The following is a 20,838-nucleotide window of genomic DNA, read 5'->3' as shown; positions in this document are numbered from 1 at the left end:
TCAGGATTTCTTGAAATGTCAGTTAGGAATCCAGAAATGGGACAGCCTCCTGTAAAATCAATTCTCTTGTGCTATTGTAAAGTCACCTAAATTTTTATTGTTTGAATATAGACAGTAATTCTGAAGAAAGCATTGTCATTTTCTATTTTGTTAAATTTCAAGACTTTAATTGTGATTACAGAGGTGGTATTGACTATTAGTCTAAAGATCAAGCACTGCAGAACAGATGCAACTACGTACTATGTTTTTATAATTATGGCAAAGTTCTGCATTGTTTCAGATAAAAACTGTAAAATTAAAAGTGATTTCTTTAATAAACTTACAACTAGACAGTAGTATGTGGAGCAGGTGACATTTACAGTTCTTCTGTACATTCATCTTCACTTTTTGGTCACCTTATTTAAACTCTATCACTTTGTCCAGTTACTTTGTTTATGTTTTCAGATGGTGGCTTTTCTTGGCCTGCTGACTACAGTGATAAATTATGTTGCTGCTTGAAGATAATATGGATATAACCTTATTTCAAAACCGTATCCTGCAGTAGATTGGACATTGTTAATGTAGAGGTTTTTAGAACAGAAATGGGTCCAAAGAGGAATTTGCTTTTTATTTGTTTGGGATCTTTTATTAGTTGGTATATGGGCAGTGCATTTAGCAATGAGTAGCCTTTGATAAGGAAGGGCATCTTTGTTCTAGTTAAATAATAAAACAGTAATGCCTGGTAATGTGCTAATTTATTGGATTGGAATGTGTTTATATTGGCTGATGAGGTTGTTTTGATAGGACTTCTCTTTTTTGAGGTTGCAGTGTTTAGATACAAGGGTTTTTGTAAGATATTTGGAAAAATCATTGTAAACATGTAGGTGTAGAAGGGATGGAAAAGTAAATGAATTGATGTTTAACAAACAAAATAAGATACCTATAAGTATGTTCTAGGATATGTGGCCATAGATAGCTTTAAATAAATATGTAAAAAAAAATATATATATATATATATATATATATATATATATATATATATATATATATATATATATATATATATATATTTCAGAGTGTAAAAGGACACATTTAAGAGTTGGTTCTTTGTCCTGCCTCCCCCCCACCCCGGTAATACATCTTTAACAGATGTTATCTTGTTCTGCCTGGCCAAGGACATGGGGATGAAACTGCTAGCAGGCATGGCGAAAGTGCTTCTTTGAGGCTGGTAGCAAAAAGAGTTACTTTTGTCTCTGAGCTCTGCTCTTGACTTCTTGTAATAATTTTAGGGTGGCATGTGAACATAGCAAAAGTAACAAGCATTAATTGGGATTTTTCTCACCTCAGTCTCTTTTGCCAACCAGAGAGGTGATGCAGAAGTTTTAACACAAGCGAGGTGTGAATGTTGACCAAGCGAGGTGAGGATGTTGGCTTCTGCAAGCAATGAGCTTTTTCTGGAATCTCACAGATGAATTAAAAGAAACCTGTTGAAGCATTAAAGTTGCAGTTTCCTGGAGCACCTGAATCATCAGCTGTCTTATGTAACTGTAGAGAGTGTGCATTAAAGATGTGATTGTGAGCAGTTTTGATGCTCTCATGGTCTGGAGACACTGATGCGTAAAACTTCGGGGCATGAAATGATGTATTTTAGTGCAATGCCTGCTGTAATATGTTGAAAACTAAAGAATATATTAATATAATATGTAAATGCATTACTTGTATAAAGTGATATGAAGGCATATCCATTAGTAGTGTAAAAAAAAAAAAAAAAAAAAAACCCACACACAAAGTAAAAAGAAACCAAAAGAGTGTGTGAGGGGGGGAACCCTAAACTGTAAATACATCTAATGGTAGCGTTCTTCATAGTTTGTACTGAAATCTTAAGAATGACTCTGTTTTTTCTACTGTAATTCAATGATCTCTTACTTGGATGATTAAACGGAGCACTGAAGCACTTTAAAATCTGCAGCTTCAATGCTTGGAATTGAATTGAAGGATCCTGTCTGTCAGGGCAGAGCTCTGCCAGAAGACCACATTATAGAGCATTGTTTTATTAGGCATTATTTGGTTATAAATAAACAGTAGCACAGATGCAGTACTTATATAGTGGATGCATTTCCTTATGTTAACTTTATGTATTCCTAAAGGCATAAATATGTTGTTTATAAAATAGGCCTTGTGTTTGCATAAACATTAACAAGTTATGCATGTAAATCTTCCCATTGCAACAATCTGAATGTGCACTTCGCTTCGTAAAAAACTGCTCTGAACTGCGCTTTATGCTTGTGTGACACCCGTTGTGGCCCTGTAGCGAAGGCTTAGTTTTGAACCTGAGGGATTTGGTCCTTTTCTGACGAGTGTAGGATACAGAATACCCCTTCTGGAAATGCACCAGTTGCTCTTTTGATGTAAAGGGGTGTTTCTGAGAATTGACAAACTTAACGGTTTTAATTTTAAAATGCTCTTTAAGAAAGGTAGTACCTGCATCAGACCTGTGTCAGAGCAGTTTCTTTGTCTGAATGAATCAACAGAAGAACATAAACTTTTCAAAGTTTATTTTTAAGGTTTTTTTTAAGAAGGGTTAAGAATCATGTGTTGGCTAGAGAAATTATTTTTAGGATTAGTGGCAGTGGTTTGGTCCTCTGTTCAAAAGTGAAAATTTATTTTAAAGAGCCTGAAGAATGCACACCACCAAGAATCCTGCAAGCAGCAGCCTTTCCAAATGGAAATATCTTACTGTTATCTGCGTAAAGGCTGCTGTTAGCAGCCACTGACTTGTAATAGGGCCAAATTATTGTCCTTCAGACTGGCTCTTTTCATTTTTTGAGGTGAGTTGAAGGTGCTTCTTGGTAAAAGCAGTTATGACATCAGTTATTTTCTAAGCAATGATATTTTGAAAGAGATATTCTTCATTAATTTCTCTGGTGGGAAATGTTATCCATCAGTATCTGCTAAAGTATTTTTATGTGATATTTTACATAAAATGAACAAAGATCTTTGATCTGAATTTTCCTGCTGAGAATCACCAACTGTATTGATCAGAGAAGGCAGGATGAAAAAATCAGGGAGAAAAGGTGAGAATCAAAAGTGATGCCTTTGCCCCCAGTTGCTGTGTTAATCTAGAAAAGTGAAGTTTACGATAAAAACATTTTCAAATCATGTCCACTTGTTAATTTTTTTTTTTTAACTTCCGTGCCTGCTCGCTTATCTGCTTCCTTCTTGTTCCCCAATGCAAGCTACTGTTTGAGATGAGCAAGTTCAAAATTATCGGCTCTGTCAACTTGATGCTGCTGAGGCAAGAATTTGGTAAGAAGGAGAGATCAGGTTGGATTAAGAGCTCCAGGATATAAAGTTTGATAGTAAAGTTGAGTTCTGGAGAGAAAGCACAAACCAACAAAAACAACCTGCCAAAAATTTTGTTAGGAAGCAGGATAAAGAGCTTTTCTGAAAGTGAAGTAAGTTATCGTGTCTGTCTTGCAGTAGACCTTAAGTACCTTCCTCTGAGCCGCTGTTTGGCAGCACACTGGGCTGCAGAGGGAGTCGGATAGTTTCTACATTGCTGAATGTTTTTATTCTGATTTAGTATTTTAAAAAGCACCAGAGGTGTTTCTCAAAACCAGGCACTACTAAAAGTTACAGATAAGATTGAAGATTATGGAGAGATACGATCAAGGAACACAAACAATTCTGTCTGAGAAATGTGGGATAACAAAACCAAGGAAGAAATGCAGTGTTTTTTGAACTTTTTAACCTAATTTGAGATAACGTAAGAGAACATAGTCGTTGTGATTACGTGTCATTATAGAATAAAGGTCTTGTCTGGGCAACCCTAAATAAGCAGTTCTGTATCTTAAAATATTTGGATTTTTTTCCCCTGAAGTCTCATCTTTTTAAGTTTAATTTTCGTAGATTTGTAAGACGACTATTGGAGGTGACTGGAGTATTCCTGAACTACTTTATTGTTCAGTTACCGATATCTACTTAGTATTAGCATCCAGTTTAACAGATTTTATTGAAGAATGCAAACACACATTTTCAGTGTTGAGATTATCATTGTTGTGTCATCATGAGCATCATCATTATTACAGATCAACTAATAAACTGTTACTGGTTTTAATCATTGTTCTTAGGGTGCACCAAAACTTGCTAAGTACCTTCCACTTCTGAAAGATGGATTTTGTGTTTTAATCTACCTTAAGAAAAACAAACAGATTATAAAAGAAACTTCATATCCACTTAAGGGAGAAAAAAATCTTTTTTCTTCCTAGTATTCTCAAAGATTGAATTTTTAATTAAAATATTTCTTTAGTGAAGGTTTGTTTACAGTGATATGAAGTTGTTTTTGGTAGCAAAAAGACAGTTTATAATAGTTAATAAAAATAGTTAAGCATTTAGGGGAAAAAATGTATGTTAGAGAGAAAAGATCAAATATATCTGCTGGAAACAATACTTGCTGATCTGTCTAATTTTTTCCCATACCGCTACCTTAAAATGTCTTTGTCTAGCATTTCTATTATCATTAAAGGTGACAGTGCTCATGATGATGCTAAAATTGTAGAATGATGCTGTGAATCTCCTAATTATTGCGTTGTGCCTTTCCATGCCTGTGTCAGTGGAAGTTTCTTTAGCAGGTGTATCAGTTTGTTTTCTTCTTGTTTTCAAGTAGCAGATTTATAGCCCCTAAAGTAATCCCTGAACCAGCAAAGTATTAATTTTTTTTTTATCTTTTACAGATTTTTTTTTTTGCTGTTTCACTTTTGTTGTCTATAACTGGTAATATAATTAAATACTTGTATAATTTCATTATTTTAATAGCTTTGGTTATATGTTTAGAAAGTAATCTTTTGGAGAAATGAAATGGAAAGATTAGGTGACAGAGCTTATTTTCTCTTAACTGAAATTTTAAAAATTAGAATTAATCTTCAACTGCGGTAAGAGGTTAGAAACTGTCTTGTGTTTTACTACCAGTAAAAGATTTCTGTTGTGTTGCAGTGAACATTGTTTTTAAGATTGCAGCTACCTAGCTTTGATTCCTAACTGGTACATTCCACATATAGGTCTTTTCTTTGCCTTACTGTCCTTTTGCACCTATACTGGTTTTTAACGCTAATACTTATGTTAAACTTTCCTAAAGTTAGACTCCACTGGGGTTAGTTTTGCTAGCTCTGTGTTGAAAGAATGTAGTTTTCTGTGATTCTTGACCACAGCGCTGCTGGAAAATTTTGTATTTAGATTTCGGTCCTTTTTTTTTTTTTCTTTGTACTCCCACTTTTGCATGAAAAATTAGGAAAAGGATTCAAAAAATGAGAGCTTCATACCACTTCCCGTACGGGCATGTATGGCTATACCTGGTGCCTTGTAGCAGAATGACTTTAGAAATGTGGAAGGACTGGGATTGAGACTGGTACAAAAATACCTAGTCATAGATATTGCTGTGAATCATCAAGACTAAGACTGAAGCTCTTCCCTATCGCAAGGATATTTTGAAAGCACTGAGGCATGGAGCTGTCAAGAGCAGAATTGTAAGTGTTTGCGATTCTGCCTTAATACTGCGTTGACTAAGCAAGTGAGAGTCAGAAAAAAGTTATCCACCAAGTTCTGATGCATTTTCAATAGGCTGCCTAGGATTTTCATACTGGTGTGCACAAAGTCTGTTCAATGTTCTTCTGAATTGTCTCTCTAACAGTTTCATAAACTTGCATCTAAATTTGCCTTCCTCACAGTAGCAGTTGGATGCATCTTTCTGCTTCTCTGGCCTGCCCAGTAGTCAGTGTTTACTGCTTGACTTCCTGAACTGAATACCTGTCACTTTTTTGGATAAATATGGGCCTCCTCAAAGGTAAACCATCTAGCTACCTCTAACACATGGCTAAGTAGTTATTTTTCTGGTAGAACCACAGTATGCCTCATTTTCATTAACAGAATGGTCTGGAAAATATTAACATGCTATCTGTACATTAAGGGCAGAGAGAGAGCTTTTTAGAGATTACTCTTGAGCATCAATGAGGAAGACTGTGAAAACTAATTTGAAGAACCTGAAGAAAGAGCTGATTTTTTTGAGAGGAATGTCAGGAGTCATCCAAGATCTCAAGATAGTCGTTATACCTGGGAAATTGGTTCTGGATAGTTGAGGTATTAGTGTCTGTCGCTGTGTTGTTTGCTTTTGTACGTATGTACATGTGACAGTGAATTGGCAGTAGGTAATCTGGTGGTGAAGACAGGTGACCTAGGAGTCTTGAATGCTTGGCCACATATATATCCATTCTTTGGATGTTAAGGTCAAATTATGGAAGAAGGGTTCTCATTAGAAAAAAACAGAAAAGAAAAAAAAAACACTTTCAAAAGAGAACTTGCCTTTTGAAGATTTGAAGGAAACATTAAAAAGTAGCTGTGTTTGATGTTTCCTTAAATGTTAACAAGAAACACTGTCTAGGATGTTGATCTCTGCCAGAATATGTGGGAAACGGGTATTCAAAAGAAACTAACACTTCTTCCAAGAAATTAAAGTAATAAAAACTTGTGGGTATGTGATACTTTATTCTGTGTGAGAGACACTGTTAGAAAGGACTCTCAAAAAGCCAGTGGTTCTGCTGCTTCATTCATCACCTACTTAGAACAGGTTTTGCCACTATCTGTATTTCTTAAAGCGTTCACTACAGCCCTTTCTTTTACAGCCATGAATAATCATCAAGGGGAATTTCATTGTTAAATAGCATTAGCTCATACACAGATTATGAAATCAAAATGGATTTTCATAAAGTTGCTGAAAGTAATGTCTTCAGTGAGAAATATCTGCATGTCAACTTCCTTTTTTCCTAATAGCTCAATTGGTGTAAGATCACAAGTTCTGTTTGCTTGGCTTTGTTTAAAGTCTGTTGCTTAAATAGAATAGAAGATTCACATTGAGAGTGAAAAATAGGGTAAAAAGCAATAAGATCTGTTTGTAGTGGAATCTTGTCTTAACAATATTATCTTAAACTGCCTTTTTTGAGCAGGGACTCACTGCAACATGCTGGTCTGTGGGATTTTGGTCCCAAGTGGGGACTTCCATGCTTGTTTGACAACACACGCAATAATTTTGCAGAACTTGAGGTGATTGTGATTAGTCGGCTATCCACCTGGAGTACAACTTTAGCAGAGAATACACTTTTTAAAAGTGAAATTAAATTTTTGTGATGACTCAGTTGCAATTCAAAACTGTTAGCGACACTGATAAGAATCTAAAATTTGTCTCAATGGCCTTTTTTTGTCTCCCAAGAACTTAGCTATTCATAGAAGGAAAATCTGTTTCCAGTGCATATACTAAAATTTATCCTTCCCTAAGAGAATATTTGGCAACTGCTTTGAGACATTGATTTTATTTTATTATTTCAAAGAGAAAAACCTTAGTGTTACTAGTGCTGCAGATGTGTTTATGCAGAGTCAGCTGTGGTCCTCCTAAAACAGCTGCTATTACTACTAGGAAAGGTTAAAATGCATGCATCTTGTAAACAGTGTGATAGATCATGTATCATCCTCTCTTTTTGCATTGCAGTGAAGCTAGTCTTTAAAACTAGACTTCCTAGGGTCAAATTTTAGTGAAGTCTCTTTACACCTGGAATGGCTTCAACGTAATTATATAGTATGGTGCATAGAAAGATAAAGGATGTGATTTTTGTAGATGAACTAATTGTATTTTAAACAGAGCGCTGAGGTATTTGACATACTGTTGGCTCTCAAGGAGACTAAATCTTTGGACTGACTGGAACCAGTGTTGACTATTAGCAGTTTGGGATTCAGCAGCATTTCACTTTGAGTCCAGAGTCCGATTACTGCTACCCGTGGTTCAGACACTGTCTATACAGAATAGTTAATACTACATATAGGTATCATTTCTGTCAACTCAGGGCTGATCAGGGGTTTTTTTTAGTCACTTTAATGCACAATTTGTTTGTGAACATAGCAGAGTTTAGTGGTTGTCTACACCAGCATGGACAAAAATTGTGTTTTTACCATGCTGTCTTGCATTGTTTAGTGATGGGGACAGTCTTGTAGCTACAGAGCCCTGTAGTTATGGAACTTTTGTTATTCACTCTTTTACATCTAAGATGAGCAATGAAATAGTTAACCCTTTCCGAAAGGGTCAAGCTGAAGAAATCAAATGTTTCTCCAACCTGAGTCATTCATCAACAGTCAGTTGAGCGCTTCAGTGCAGGGATCTGTTGCATTAGGTCTGCAAAGATGTTAATACACTGTGTATGAAACATGTGGCTGTAGACAAGAGAAGACAATATTTCTTCTGTTGCTTATCATTAAGAAAAATGGCTGAATTTTGCAATAAAGGTCTTTCTAGTAGTGAAAATCCTTTCTGTGGATAATGTTGCATCAGCATAAAAGGGGTAACTTAACGCTGGTAAAAATCCCTAAAGTAGACCGACCTTAAGGTATTTGAAAATGTTAACAATATTCAAATTGACTGCTGCTGATGATTTTTCATTGATTTTTATGGCTAGGAAGTGTTTTTTATCAAATCATAGATTTGGGTGATGTTTTTACATTGCACCTTTTATTTTGCTGTGTTCATTATTAATAGATGTAGAAAACCATAAATTTGTTTTCCAAAAGCAGTAAAAAAAATTGCTAGAAAGTAAATCACTTGTCTTTTTGTGTGTTTCAACTTGAGAGGGACAGCTTTGAAAAACAGGAAAGATCAAGATAATTTAAAATGGTAAATCCAATAGGATGCAATCAACATAATGTTGTGGGTATTTTTTCTATAGGCTGGCATATTTCTTTACCTGTGTGACTAATTAGGATCGAGGAGATTACCAGAAAAGAATTCTAGTATTCTTGGCTGTCTTTAGACTTTTTGCTCACTTTTTTGGGATGGTATTGGAAAATCAAAATCCAGTTTCATCTGTTTAGTGAGTTTGATCTTTAGCTTCCTGGTTGTGCAATGTTTTGTGTCATAAAAGAGAAGACATACAAGAGAATATTTGCTTTTAAGAGCTTTTATGATATTTTCAAGTGTGGAAATGTTCAACAGTTAAAGTAAAAGTCAACAGTTTTGGAGGGAGGGGAAAAAAAAGAGAGATGAATATAAGTTGAAGCCACTTTTATTTGTGTGTTTAATGTTTCCTGACCATGTAATTTTCTTTTTCGCTTGTATGTGGAAGACTTGCTACTTTTTCAAGCCTGTGCATCAGCAGCAAGGGGTAGAGTCTGCTGCAGCAGATGCCCGAGGAAAGAATGTTGTTTGAAGACCAACATCCCAAAGAGATAAAAAGAGAAAGATTATGAAAGGGGATTACTTGTGATCCTTCCTGAAAGGAATTTGGCAAAGCCAAGGAAGTTTGTCAAATCAAAATCATACAGGAACAAAGATATCTATTGCTGTGTTCTTCTTATTGGTGTTTCCCATATCCCCACAAAAGCTCCATCCTTTCGCTGCCATTTCGCTTGAAAATATCTGATAGAGATACTGTACTGGTAGTCCTAAGTAGGGCAGGCTGTGTAATCAATGCCAGTTCAGCTGCTGAACTAAAAAAAAAAAAAAAAAAAAAAAAAAAAAAAAAAAATCACACTGAATGAAAGAAGAAAAAAACAGGAGAAATGTATATATTCAGTTATGTTCCAGTGAACTTAAAAAAAAAAAAAAATGCCTATTTCAAAGACAAGTAAATATAAAAATATTTCAAAGACAAAGTGCTTGAGTTGCTAAACTGATGCTAGTAATATCCCCTTTTTTTCCAATACCCTGAGGTTTAGGACTCTTATGAAGGATGAGAGTAGTCCAGAGTCAATTTTTTTTTTTTACTATTCTTGAAAGAACAGGAATCGTATCTTCTAACTTGGAAGAAAATGTCCTGGTCCTACCTGAGTGTCATATAGTGCATGAATTCCCTTCAGTCTTTCTTGTTAAAATTTTTCACTTTAATTAAAATACATGGCTGTTTTTTACAGACAAAGCTATAGATGTGACAGAGATCACATCTATACAAAATGCATTGAAGTAGTAAGTAAAAAAAAAAAAAAAAAAAAGTGATGAAAAAAACTAGCAGCACTGTCACAGAACATGTGTTTAAAGGGTGTGAAATTATGTGCACATTTCCTTGTCACCTGCGAGGAATAGACCAGCCCCTAGGATGCTCCTAGGTCTGCTGACCTTTTTGGGATCCACACCACTTTGGAAGATCCTGATATAGAGTGAAGAATGAAAAATAGAATGGAAATTTGTTTTCTTTCAATAGGAGGTTCCTCCTGCTCATCTCTGGTACCCAGTGGGGGACCAGGGTTCTCAAAAATGTGTTGAGGAGTGAGAAAGAATGGAGAAAGGTGATATGAATAGGCAGCCTCTGGTCTCTTCAGAGATGCTGCTGTTTTGCAGCACCAGCTGATTCTGGCAGTTCTTACTTCCCTTTACCAGTCTTTGAACTTGTTTAAAATGGAGCTCCTCCTTCAAATGAGAAGAAAGAGATTATCAGTTTGGCATGTATGATTTTTTTATCTGTCTTTCCTGCTCTTCAAACTTGCATCTCAGAAATATCAGTGAGTAGAGCAGGGCCGTGGTGAGGCAGAAGGCATCGATGGGAACCGGGAAGACTTGGATGCTGTTCCTGCTCTTTTATTGGCATGCCGCATGGTCTTGGGGAAACTGGTTCCCTGTCTCTGTTTTCTCCTTATACGATACAGGAAGAAATAAATTTTACACTGGAGGTTGATGGCTTTCAGCTTTATTGATGGAAAGTACTGCGTAAGAAGTTAGTTAGTATATCCCCGACTGCATGAATGCTACTGAATCTGTAATGCTTTCTCTCCACCTCAAAGTCAGTTTGGGACACAGAGGAAAAGTAACTGGTTTCGTCATTTTTCGTGGCTTTCGCTCGCATCCAGAACCCCAGGCTGCAGATGGTGTGCTGCAGATGCTTTTCACAGATGGGATTAAGGGTTGACGAAGTAACAGGGCCTCATGCAAGCATCCCACTGTGCTCTTGAAACTGGAGTTTCATTCCTTGTAGCAATCTGTATGGCCTTGCACTTTACCTTAGGAAAATAATTTAAAAAAGAGAGCTTTAAGAACCTTGGAAAGAAGGGAGGTATTATTAATGTTAAATTCTTTCTAACATGTAGTGCTCAATATATAGCTAAAGGCCTAATGGCATTTAATGTGTGGCTTCTAAGGAGTATGTGTATTCTCCTAAGATGTATTATAAACTATAAAAGGAAGAGGTACAATTTTTCACAAATGTTTTTGCTGAGATTGTTTTAAGTCAGTTAAAATTGCCTTTGAGAGTAGAGTTGCACTAAAAAGAGAAAGGAGAGAAGGAAAAAAGAAACCCCAAAACAGGGTCCTGCTCGGTCTAGAGTTTCAGGAAAGAGAGGAAAAGGTCTAGTTATCCACAGCCAGATGCATTGTTAAAAGTTCATATTATCACTTTGACATTTAGAGTAGGACTCAGTGTCTTTGTAAATTCCTCTTCGTATTACCAGTGTAGGTCTCTGAGCTCAGACCATTTCACAAACCATAACATTTTTTAGTGAGTGATTGATCTGTATTATGTGTCCTCGCCATCAGAAGAATCTTGGGATGTTGCTTGTATAAACTGTAATACAATCTGATCCTGGGCATTTAGTTACACACTTTCATAGACCTATTGGCGATACTCAATCCTCCTGGATTTGGGAATAGGGCTTATCTGATACTGTTAAAAAAAAAAAAAGAAAAAGAAAAAAAAAAAGCCCCTCATTTTCTCTGTTCCCCACTTAAGTAACTCAACACATCTGGTAACACTGTAGGATCATTGTCCTTTCAGTTCCTCTGCAGCTCATATTGCTACAATATTTCTTAGGTATCTAGTTTCCTAAAGGGCAACATGATTTTTTTTTTAGGCTGTTTTTATAGGTCTTGCAAATTAACCCATATGCATTGCAAGAAAAAACATGACTTTTAATCAGCACCATTTCTAAAGTTAGCACTTGTTCTGTGTATATGAATATGTATATGAACCAATGTTTAAAAAAACCCCACCTTTCTGCTAGTACTTAAAACTAGCATACAAATGTGTTTTTATTATCAAACAAAATATGCCTAAATGTTAAAATATCTTTCTGTTAGGGGTTTTATCATTTTGCTTTTTGTCTTTAGTTACAAGAATAATAAAAATTGAAACTAAATCTTTTAATTCAATAAGAACTAGGCTGAATTTTTAGGAAGCAAAAAGGGGAATCAGATATAGAATCATATGCATAGGAAATTATACATTCAAGAAATTAAAACTTTCTGAGCAACTAAAGGGGTAGCCTTAAGGTGTGCTTATTTGAAATGGCTGCATTTAATTTTACAATAAATCAGAGTATTTTGCTCCAATTAAGACAGTTCATGTACACGGCTCTAAATTGTACGGTAGTTCCAGTGAGACCATGGAATGCTTGTTTTACATTCTGGATCAAGTTCAGATTTTTAGGCTTCGCTTGAATAAAATAAAAAGTCTGAACCCTGAAGATAATACAGATTGATAAATCTGATTTAAACATTCCTGTGCTGCAGAGTTTCGGTGTATGTGGTACAGCTGAGCCTCAGGCCATGCACTAAATACATCCACAGTGCATTCCCAGAACACTCGAATACCAAATGATCACATTTGAAAGGTTACCTTTCTATGGATTCAGACTTTCCCGTGTTAGCCATGAAGATTAGAATTTTAACAGCTCCCAATGAGAGGTATTTTGAAGTATTTACTTGGCAGAAAAAAACCTAAACAAAACAGAAAACCCAGATGAGGTTGTCTCATATTCATGAACTGGGATTTATTAGCTCTGTGGATATCCTTCTGAGAATACATGCCATAGTTCACACTTAAAAAAAAAAAAAAAAAAGAAAAAAAAGAAAAAAAGAAAAAAAACCCTTGTTTTTCATTTATATTAACGTAAAACTTAGAAGAAATACTTTAGTGGAGGTTCTAGTAAGGAGACAGGATCTGCTTCTTCCTCATGCCTGTGCTAGAAAATATCCTGGTGACTCCTGCAGCCTTTCACAGTTCGCCTTCTGCAATGGAAGTCAGTGAACCATTTATGCTCTCTGGAAATCTGGCAGCAGCTTTGTTAGTAAATTTGGTGGTAATTAAAGAAGTAAGTTTTCTTTCTTTTTCTTTTTTTTTTTTTGTTTTACAGGTTGTGGAACTCATATCAAGTGCTATTGGTGACCTAGTGCAAGGTATATATTATGAAAACTCAAAATTATCTGAGGTAAGAATTTCAGTAGTATGTTTATGTTGATGTGTGGCTATAATATATGTGGTGACTTCCCCGTTTGTTTAAAAGGAAAAGGGAGAGGGAGGAGAAGCGTTAATTGCAATCCTAGTTTCTGCAGTAACATCGTTCCCACCTGTGAACTCTGGGAGTTTCCAGAAGTGTTCAAAGAGGGACTATTTTGTTTCTGTGAGTGCTTAATAAAATAATATAATGGGTCATTACTAAGGACACTAGACACGTTTTACTACAGGCTTTTCGAACACTTCTGGAGACTTGTAGTCAAGGGTCCGTTAAAGCAATTTATTTTAATGTTGTCGGTATCATTAATATCTACATGTGAAATGTCATATTTTATAACCTGTAACTGCCCAAAGATATTTACAGAACGTTTCAGCCCAAACTTGTATCAGGTTCCTCCTTCTTCTGAGCACTGCACCTTTTGATGGTATAAATGCAAGTTTTGTTTGGAGGGGGCAGCAGTGCAGTGCTGCATTCGTCTCCACTAAAAGTCACTGTGCACGTGCTCCAGGAGTTGGCACAGGAAGGAAAATGACAGTCAAATATTCACACCAAAAACTCTGGTATTTCTTTAGGGGCAAGCACAGAAGTACTGTGCTGCTGCTTTAACTTTTTGCACTACAAGAAGTGTGGTGAAAAATTGGTCAAACTAGAACTAAGTATTTTTGTCTTTAACAGAACTTTTGAGGAAGCTTTCAGAGACCCTTCTCAAATTGAGTTTGCTTGTGCAGCATGTTAAAGCAAAATGGAGATCTTTGTTGCACTGGTTATGGTTGTATCTTAATGTGTGCAAAAAATCCATAATTTAGAGTCATCATTCCCTGTGCAGGTTTTGTTATAGCAAATTATCATTGTATAGGAATGATCAGCAGTGTTTATGTGTGGTTATCTTAGAATCCACTGAAGTAGATATATTCATTTCTATTGATATTTTCTCACATGTCTGGTTTGCCTCAGAGACATGAATCTTAAACAAAGTTCAGAGATGAGATGGTTTGAAGATTGCAGAAGTATTTGTATTCACTTATACTTGCTACATGTATAGATTTCCACTCTGTTTTGTTGTTACCCTGTTGCAATATGTAGCAAAATAAATTAATAATTCAGTGCAAGCCTGGATCACGTGGATTACCGCGACAGTAGATACCTGTGTGGATGGCTCTGCACGAGCCATAACCAAACTAGGCAAGCAGAGAGTGGGGCTGTGGATGTGCCACCAAGCAGCAGCAACTGCGCCCTGGAAAGAGCTGCTCTGCTGGTTGGTGTCTTGCAGACCTGCTGTCTGGCTTGCTTGTGTACCTGCTCCCCAAGGTGTTGCAGTCACATTTCACCGAGTTAGCGAAGACCCGTTATTTAAACTAACCTAGTTTAAGCTTACCCGTATTCACTGAAAGTAGCCAGGGAGTGATCACGTCGATCAGCTGAGCTCCTCACTCTGCGGACGTGATAACCTCCAGCAGGAGTGGGATAACGGCTTGCCTGGGAAAAGCTGCTGGCAGCGCGCTCCTCGGTTGGCACAGCTGCATCCAGAAGATGCTGCGGTCAGAGCCGTTGCCTGGCGCCTCCTGGCAGGATCCCTCTGATGGAAGTGTGGGAGCGATGCCACGCTGGGAATTTTGCAGCAGTTACGCACCGTCTGGTTTTAATCTGTGAATAAACAGCACTTCAGCCTTCACAGCTAGTACCATGCTCAGGGTTGTATGTTAAAGTAAATGGCATTTTCCAGATTTTTGCAAAGAACTTTTAAAATTGTATTTTCGGTAGCCAGGCAGGTTTCTGAAAACAAGCACATCTCAAATGCGTCATATTTAAAACAGCAGCCGGTTTTTTTGCATAGAAGTAAAGCTCTGCTAGTTTGTCTTAGCAATGAGACTGCCTTACTGTGACTCTGTAATCCTAATGCATTTTATTTTAACCATGGCCTCTGTATAAACAAGAGACGTTGTGGACTCTTTTGGGTGCCTGCCATTGCAGAAGGTCTTAGTCATCCTTTTCTTCATTTGGCGATGCGCTGAGCTGACGGCCTTGGCAGGGAACAATTATATCATCTTAGAGCAGCTAGAAAATATTTTTCTGCTGCATTACTGAAGTACTTCACATGTGCAGATTACAGGGGAAGTGCGAGGCACACTAAGCACAGCTGCACAATGTTTACCCTACCCTGCCCCAATTACAAATACAAAAGATTTATTTTGTTTCATAATAGTCAGTGACCTTTTCTGTCTAACAAGAGCTGAAAATACAGTAAGACCCTTCCTAAAAGGAACCCAGTTATTTCAAAACACAATTAGTCTGATGGCATAATAGGTACTGAAAACTGCATGACAGTGTCTGAAGTTTAGTTTTTATAATGGGTTGTATATGGCTTCTGATGAGACCTAGAACAAACAAGTCCAGGATCTATTTTAATTCCTTTGATTTTGTCCTTTGAGAAATTTGCTTCAATGCGGTATATTAAACTTATCCCTGCTGCTTTCCTCACGCTATTCTGCTGAGGCAGTGTCCCATTTTGCAGCTATTCATGTCCTGAACATCCCTTTAGCAAGGATTGCGAAAGGGACTAAGTCGGTTATTGACCTGTCCTATTTGTGTCCTTGGTGCATCTTCCCTCCATGCCTAACTGCAAGTTGACCAAGCCAAAATTTTGAACTAAATTTCCTAGAGGTAAGACAAATGCTTTAATTTAGTCTGCAACTAAGTCCCAAATGTCAAACTTTATTTCTGCTTGTAACAGTAGGACATAAGGATGTTTTTAATGGCATTTTCATTTCTGGGAATCTCTTAAATTTAGAAAAGCAGACGGCTATCTTTTTACTTTTTTTTTGAGGCAGGAAAATTGTACTTCATATGTTAAATATGCCTTTAATACAGGTCTTTTAAATTACTCAGGGCCATAAAATAGACTAATTTCTTATTTAGCACTGAGTTGCTTTGAGCTTTGCTAATTGTCTACCTAGATGGTTTTATCTTTTACTTTAGACAAAAATAGCTCAGCAAAATTCACCTTTCTCCTCTGAGACCCAAAGTTCATGTTTACCCCAAGAATTTTTTTCAGTTTACTTCCTTTAGATGACCCTGCAGGAAAATTAAAAGTATTCCTTGCCCTGACAAGACTGACCTTATTTATTTCTGAAGACATATAATGGGTATAATTATTTGACAGCTCTCATTAACACTTCTTTTTTTTCTCTGTAAAACCACATGCAGTCCTACAGCCATCCCATTTTAGTACTTTCTGTTTGGTCATTCTTCATCTTGTGTGAGTGGTGAGTCATTATATCTGTGTGGAACAGGGAAAATAAAGATAATGTTTAACTCTTTATCATTATTTGAAATCGTATTCCAAACTACTAAGTGCAGGCTTTGGCAGCAAAGACAGCCTGAAAATTAAGGTTCTTGCTAATGTTCAAAGTAGCAAATAGCTGTTAAGACACTTTGTCTGTGGCTTAAGCTAATATTCTAGGCTGTAAAGTGGAGCAGAAAGGACTGATGTGATAAGGTTTTGCTGCTTTGTGTGCTAAAACCCTTCTGTCAGAGCCCATGCTTGTATGAGTAAAGGACATTCTTCGCAGTTCCCTTCTGTCATTCCTAAATCTAGGTCTAATTTGCAAATAAAAGTTTATGCCTTTTGGAAATGTGAAGACAGAAGTTGTCTAAGACGGCCTTCAGTCATGATCATGGTTCATGATAACAAAAAACAGTGTTGAATCTTCAATTCCTGCATTTAGGAGACTGAAGGCTTCTAAAATGTTTGCTAACTCACAGAATACTTTTGCACTTGTAGAAACATACTGTCTTAATATCCACGGGCATTTAACACTTATCAATGAAGAATGCTTTAAAATTCCTGTCCATTAACAGAATATGGAAGAGATATATTGGAAAGTCCATGGTCAAGGAGCAGAATCAGGAGCAGGATGTGAGTGTATTGGCTCTTGACTTTTAGCTGGCAGAGCATTCCTGTCATCTTAACAAATTATGGATTTTCATGGGAAATTGCACTTTTTTTTTTTTTCCTCACCTCTGGAATATCAAGCTGATGCTAAATATGCATTACCCAAGTTTCATTTTTAGTATCAGAATGGGACTGTTAAGTAAGACTGAATACTATTTTTAACATGTTCCACTGATGGCTAGAAGAGCTGTTGGTTATTTTTGAAGTCTTTGATAGGACTATTTGGAAATTGGGCTGAACTAGTATGTAAAACAACCATGAAGAAGAAATATATTAGTGGCAAGCACTCATTGTACCAAATGGTGAATTAAAGATAGTTGTTCTAGGCCAACACAATTTCTAGAATCAAAAGTCTATTTTCCTGCAAAGTGCAGGCTTCATGCAGTGAGTTGCACCAGCTCTGCTTTGATGTTTGGTCTCCAGTCCTGCTTTGAGGAATAAAAATGTTAAGAAATAGTATGTACGTCCATCAACTCAACTGCTATGATTGTATGTTATAAATCATGGATCTGCTTTCAAGTTTTACCTTAGAAGGTAAATTAGATGTGTTTTGAGTAGACTAAACCACCTTACAGCAGGGCAGCAGCATAGTGCTTGCACTTCTTTTAACAAATGTTTTCTGTTGCAAGACAAAAGGGATGAATAAAATGTTGAATTTGAGTAAAGAGCATCTGTGAAAAGAATGGGTAAATGTGTCAGAGGAAGAAAAAGCATAGCTATAAAGAGGGCCAATGTTATTTGCTTAGTGCTTTTGTTCTTAAAGTACTAAACTTTTTGCCAGAGATGTTTTAAAGTAACAGATGTTGAGAAAGATTTAAATTGAACATAATTTTTCAAGCATTTTTTAAAATCATGTGCTGTTTTTTACAGTGTCATGGTAAACATATTAGGTACTCAAGGGCATGTTTTATTGACCATTTGCAGCCCCCCTTTTTCCTCCAGAAGCACCAAAGGCATGTATTAATAGACCAATAAAGCATGCCCTGTCATGTTAAGCAAGCAGGGAAGCATCTGTTTAAGGCTTACGTCCAGCAAGTGCAAGATGCATTTCAAGGTAACTATCTTGCTACTGTTAGATCTATTTTACATGCAGAAAAAACAATAAAACTGTGGAAGTTGTTGAACTATCTAACTTAAAACTTCAAAATGCTAGCGCTATTTCAAAATATTTTAGTGTGTTTCTATGGATTATTTGTCCGTTGAGAATCAAACTAAAGTTTGATGTGTAAGTGGTTCAGACAGTTTGACCATTTTGTGCAAGAGCAGATAGCTAAGAAAGAGCTGCCATGATATTGAATTAAAATAAAGTCTCCCTTGCAAACTACATCTTAAGTTTTACATTGAAAAACCCTCTGACTTCTCTTTCCTGGTTTTGCAGATGATTTTGTGCACTTCAAAATAAATAAATAAATAAATATTTTAAAAAGCTTCTTAAAAACTCTCCTGTTTTCCTGAGTACCTTTGCAGTCAAACTGTATGTAAGCTTCTTCTCTAGTGTAACAAATTAAGTGCCACTTTTGTATTAGGCATCCTTGTTAATGTAACTAATAAGGGCTGCCCTTCTCAATGGTTATGAATGTATATTTTGCCCCACGATTTCATCTTCTAAAAGTTCTTTCCGTCTCCTATTGCCTTGAATGATTTTCCAAACTGAATTTAAACTGCAGAAATAGCTTAACAGAAAAATCTCAACTAGCCAATTTCTTTCTAACAAGTTACTGAACTTGACGTTAGTAAGATGGAAGCACCTGTTCTTAATTTTCCATTTGCAATTACTGCCTTGAAAAACTCATTTTTAAAACATTGATTCTTGTTGAATTGGAAAGCAGTAACACAACTGAATTTTTAAGAACTACTTGAATTTTTCAAGTCATTAAGGTAAATGAATTGTCAGAACATTAACACATGAAAAGCAAACGTTATTAGACTCTCGGACTATTTTAGTTGAGCATAACTCACATAGGAAATGGTGATTGACAGAGTTGGATGCTGATGTCTTCCAGTGCTGGCCTCCCTGTGCTTCCATGCCAGCATTCCCCAGACTGTATGTGGAAGTGGCTTTTTTCAGGCACGGAGCGAGAGGGCACTTCGGTTCTGTTCATCCAGCTTCTCCCACCCAAACAACATCAGAGCTGTGATCTGGACCCATTTCTTGGGAACGGGACTTTAATTAGTTTACTCCGTAGGCATTAGTTAATCACATGTCTAAGCACTGTCGACTACAGTTGAAACGGATTTGGTGATCTGACTTTGAACAGGTTTTTCTGTGAAAGGCTACTATGACTCTTTTGGGCCAACTGGTATCTGCTTTCATGTTTATCCTTTGAAATACTCACTGCTGACCAAAAAATGCTTGCCAAAAAGTGAAGCTTTTCATAAAAATAACATGCATAGGCATGGCTTCGCATCTGCAGTCTAGAGCTAGTTTCATTTTTCCCTTGATGTTTTAAAATAATTTTTAGGTCTTGCCATACCTAACTTTGCTGTAAAAAAAAAATACAGCGTAGCTGATGGGACAGTTGTATAACATGGGAATTACGCTTGGGAAAAAATGGCATTTGGGTTGTTGGAAAATTTCACTGAAGAAAGGTAGTCTGTCTTTTTAACCAGCAGAAGCTTAAAGAGGTATGTGGTCAGAAGACTTTCTGTGACTAGAATCAGCTATATTTTGGCTTGCAAGCTCATATGCTAATGCAGACCTGTATGGGGCTAACTCCTTTTTAGAACTTCCTTCTTATTGTAACACACAGTTGTGCAGTTTATAAGTTTATGTGTTTATAAGAATTCAGTATTGCACCTTTGAATATGTCTCACATGTTTTCCTCTTTTTGAAGCCTGGTTTAGATGCTTGAAATCTTGTATGATCTTGATGTGATGTTGATGTTTGTTACTGCCTTTCCATAGAAAACTAGCAAATCTTTCTTCAAACAGCCTGTAATAAAAACAAAGTCCTGTGGATGTTAAGTTTTTTCATAAAATTATGTACTTTTTCAAATTATAAAGAATGTAAGCCTGTCTTGATTCCTTTAATGTAAAGGGGGATCTCTAAAAGCTCAGCAAACCATGCAGTTTAAGCAAACTTGGGCTTTTTTGTAACTGACCCCAGTGCATAGTCAATTAATGGGTTTAAATAGTGGACAGTAACTTGTCATGCCATTGCTTTCAGTCATGTGATTAAATTCAAACTTGCTGAAGAACTTTTTGTAATATTCTGTAAAAATATGAATGACTGTTTAACTGTCTTCAGTTCCTGCAGTTGGTATGTGATGATGTCTGCTGTTCTATGACTGTTCAGAGGCTCAGGCATGCTGACATTTTAAATTTACAGGTGTTCTGAAAGATTTTAATAACTTCATAAATTGTTTCAACTTACCTTGCTAGTCTGTTTCTGCCTTGGTTGGATTTAAAACAAATAATTATAAAAGTCACTGCCAATTTTCAGTATATCATCCAGCAGATTTTAGTAAATACTGTGGGTTTTTTATCTGAACAGATTGGTTGTTAAGGAAAAGATCGTGTTGCGTCTTCCAAGAGCTCCTGATTTTAATTTTAAAATAAATTGATCTATATCTGAGTGAAAAAATGACTTGATACATAGGAAACTACTAGAGTTAAATGCTCATTTTGACATTTTGCCAGTCATGGGAATTTGCACA

General features: G+C 36.4%; 1 protein-coding gene across 5 annotated transcripts in view; it reads left to right on the top strand.

Moving 5' to 3' along the window:
* The window catches only part of PDSS2 (decaprenyl diphosphate synthase subunit 2), a 125,338-nt gene that overhangs the window by 81,915 nt on the left and 22,585 nt on the right, over positions 1 to 20,838 (top strand). For all 5 annotated transcript variants that reach the window (XM_026119887.2, XM_026119884.2, XM_026119883.2 and 2 more), the window contains one exon: positions 13,129 to 13,203. In XM_026119887.2, coding sequence (XP_025975672.1) covers positions 13,129 to 13,203 — 75 coding nt within the window. The remainder of the gene's footprint in view (positions 1 to 13,128; positions 13,204 to 20,838) is intronic.

This window comes from Dromaius novaehollandiae, chromosome 3 (genome assembly GCF_036370855.1).
Source record: "Dromaius novaehollandiae isolate bDroNov1 chromosome 3, bDroNov1.hap1, whole genome shotgun sequence".
In the NCBI taxonomy this organism is placed as follows: Eukaryota; Metazoa; Chordata; class Aves; order Casuariiformes; family Dromaiidae; genus Dromaius; species Dromaius novaehollandiae.
This window is presented reverse-complemented; position numbering and strand designations above follow the sequence as displayed.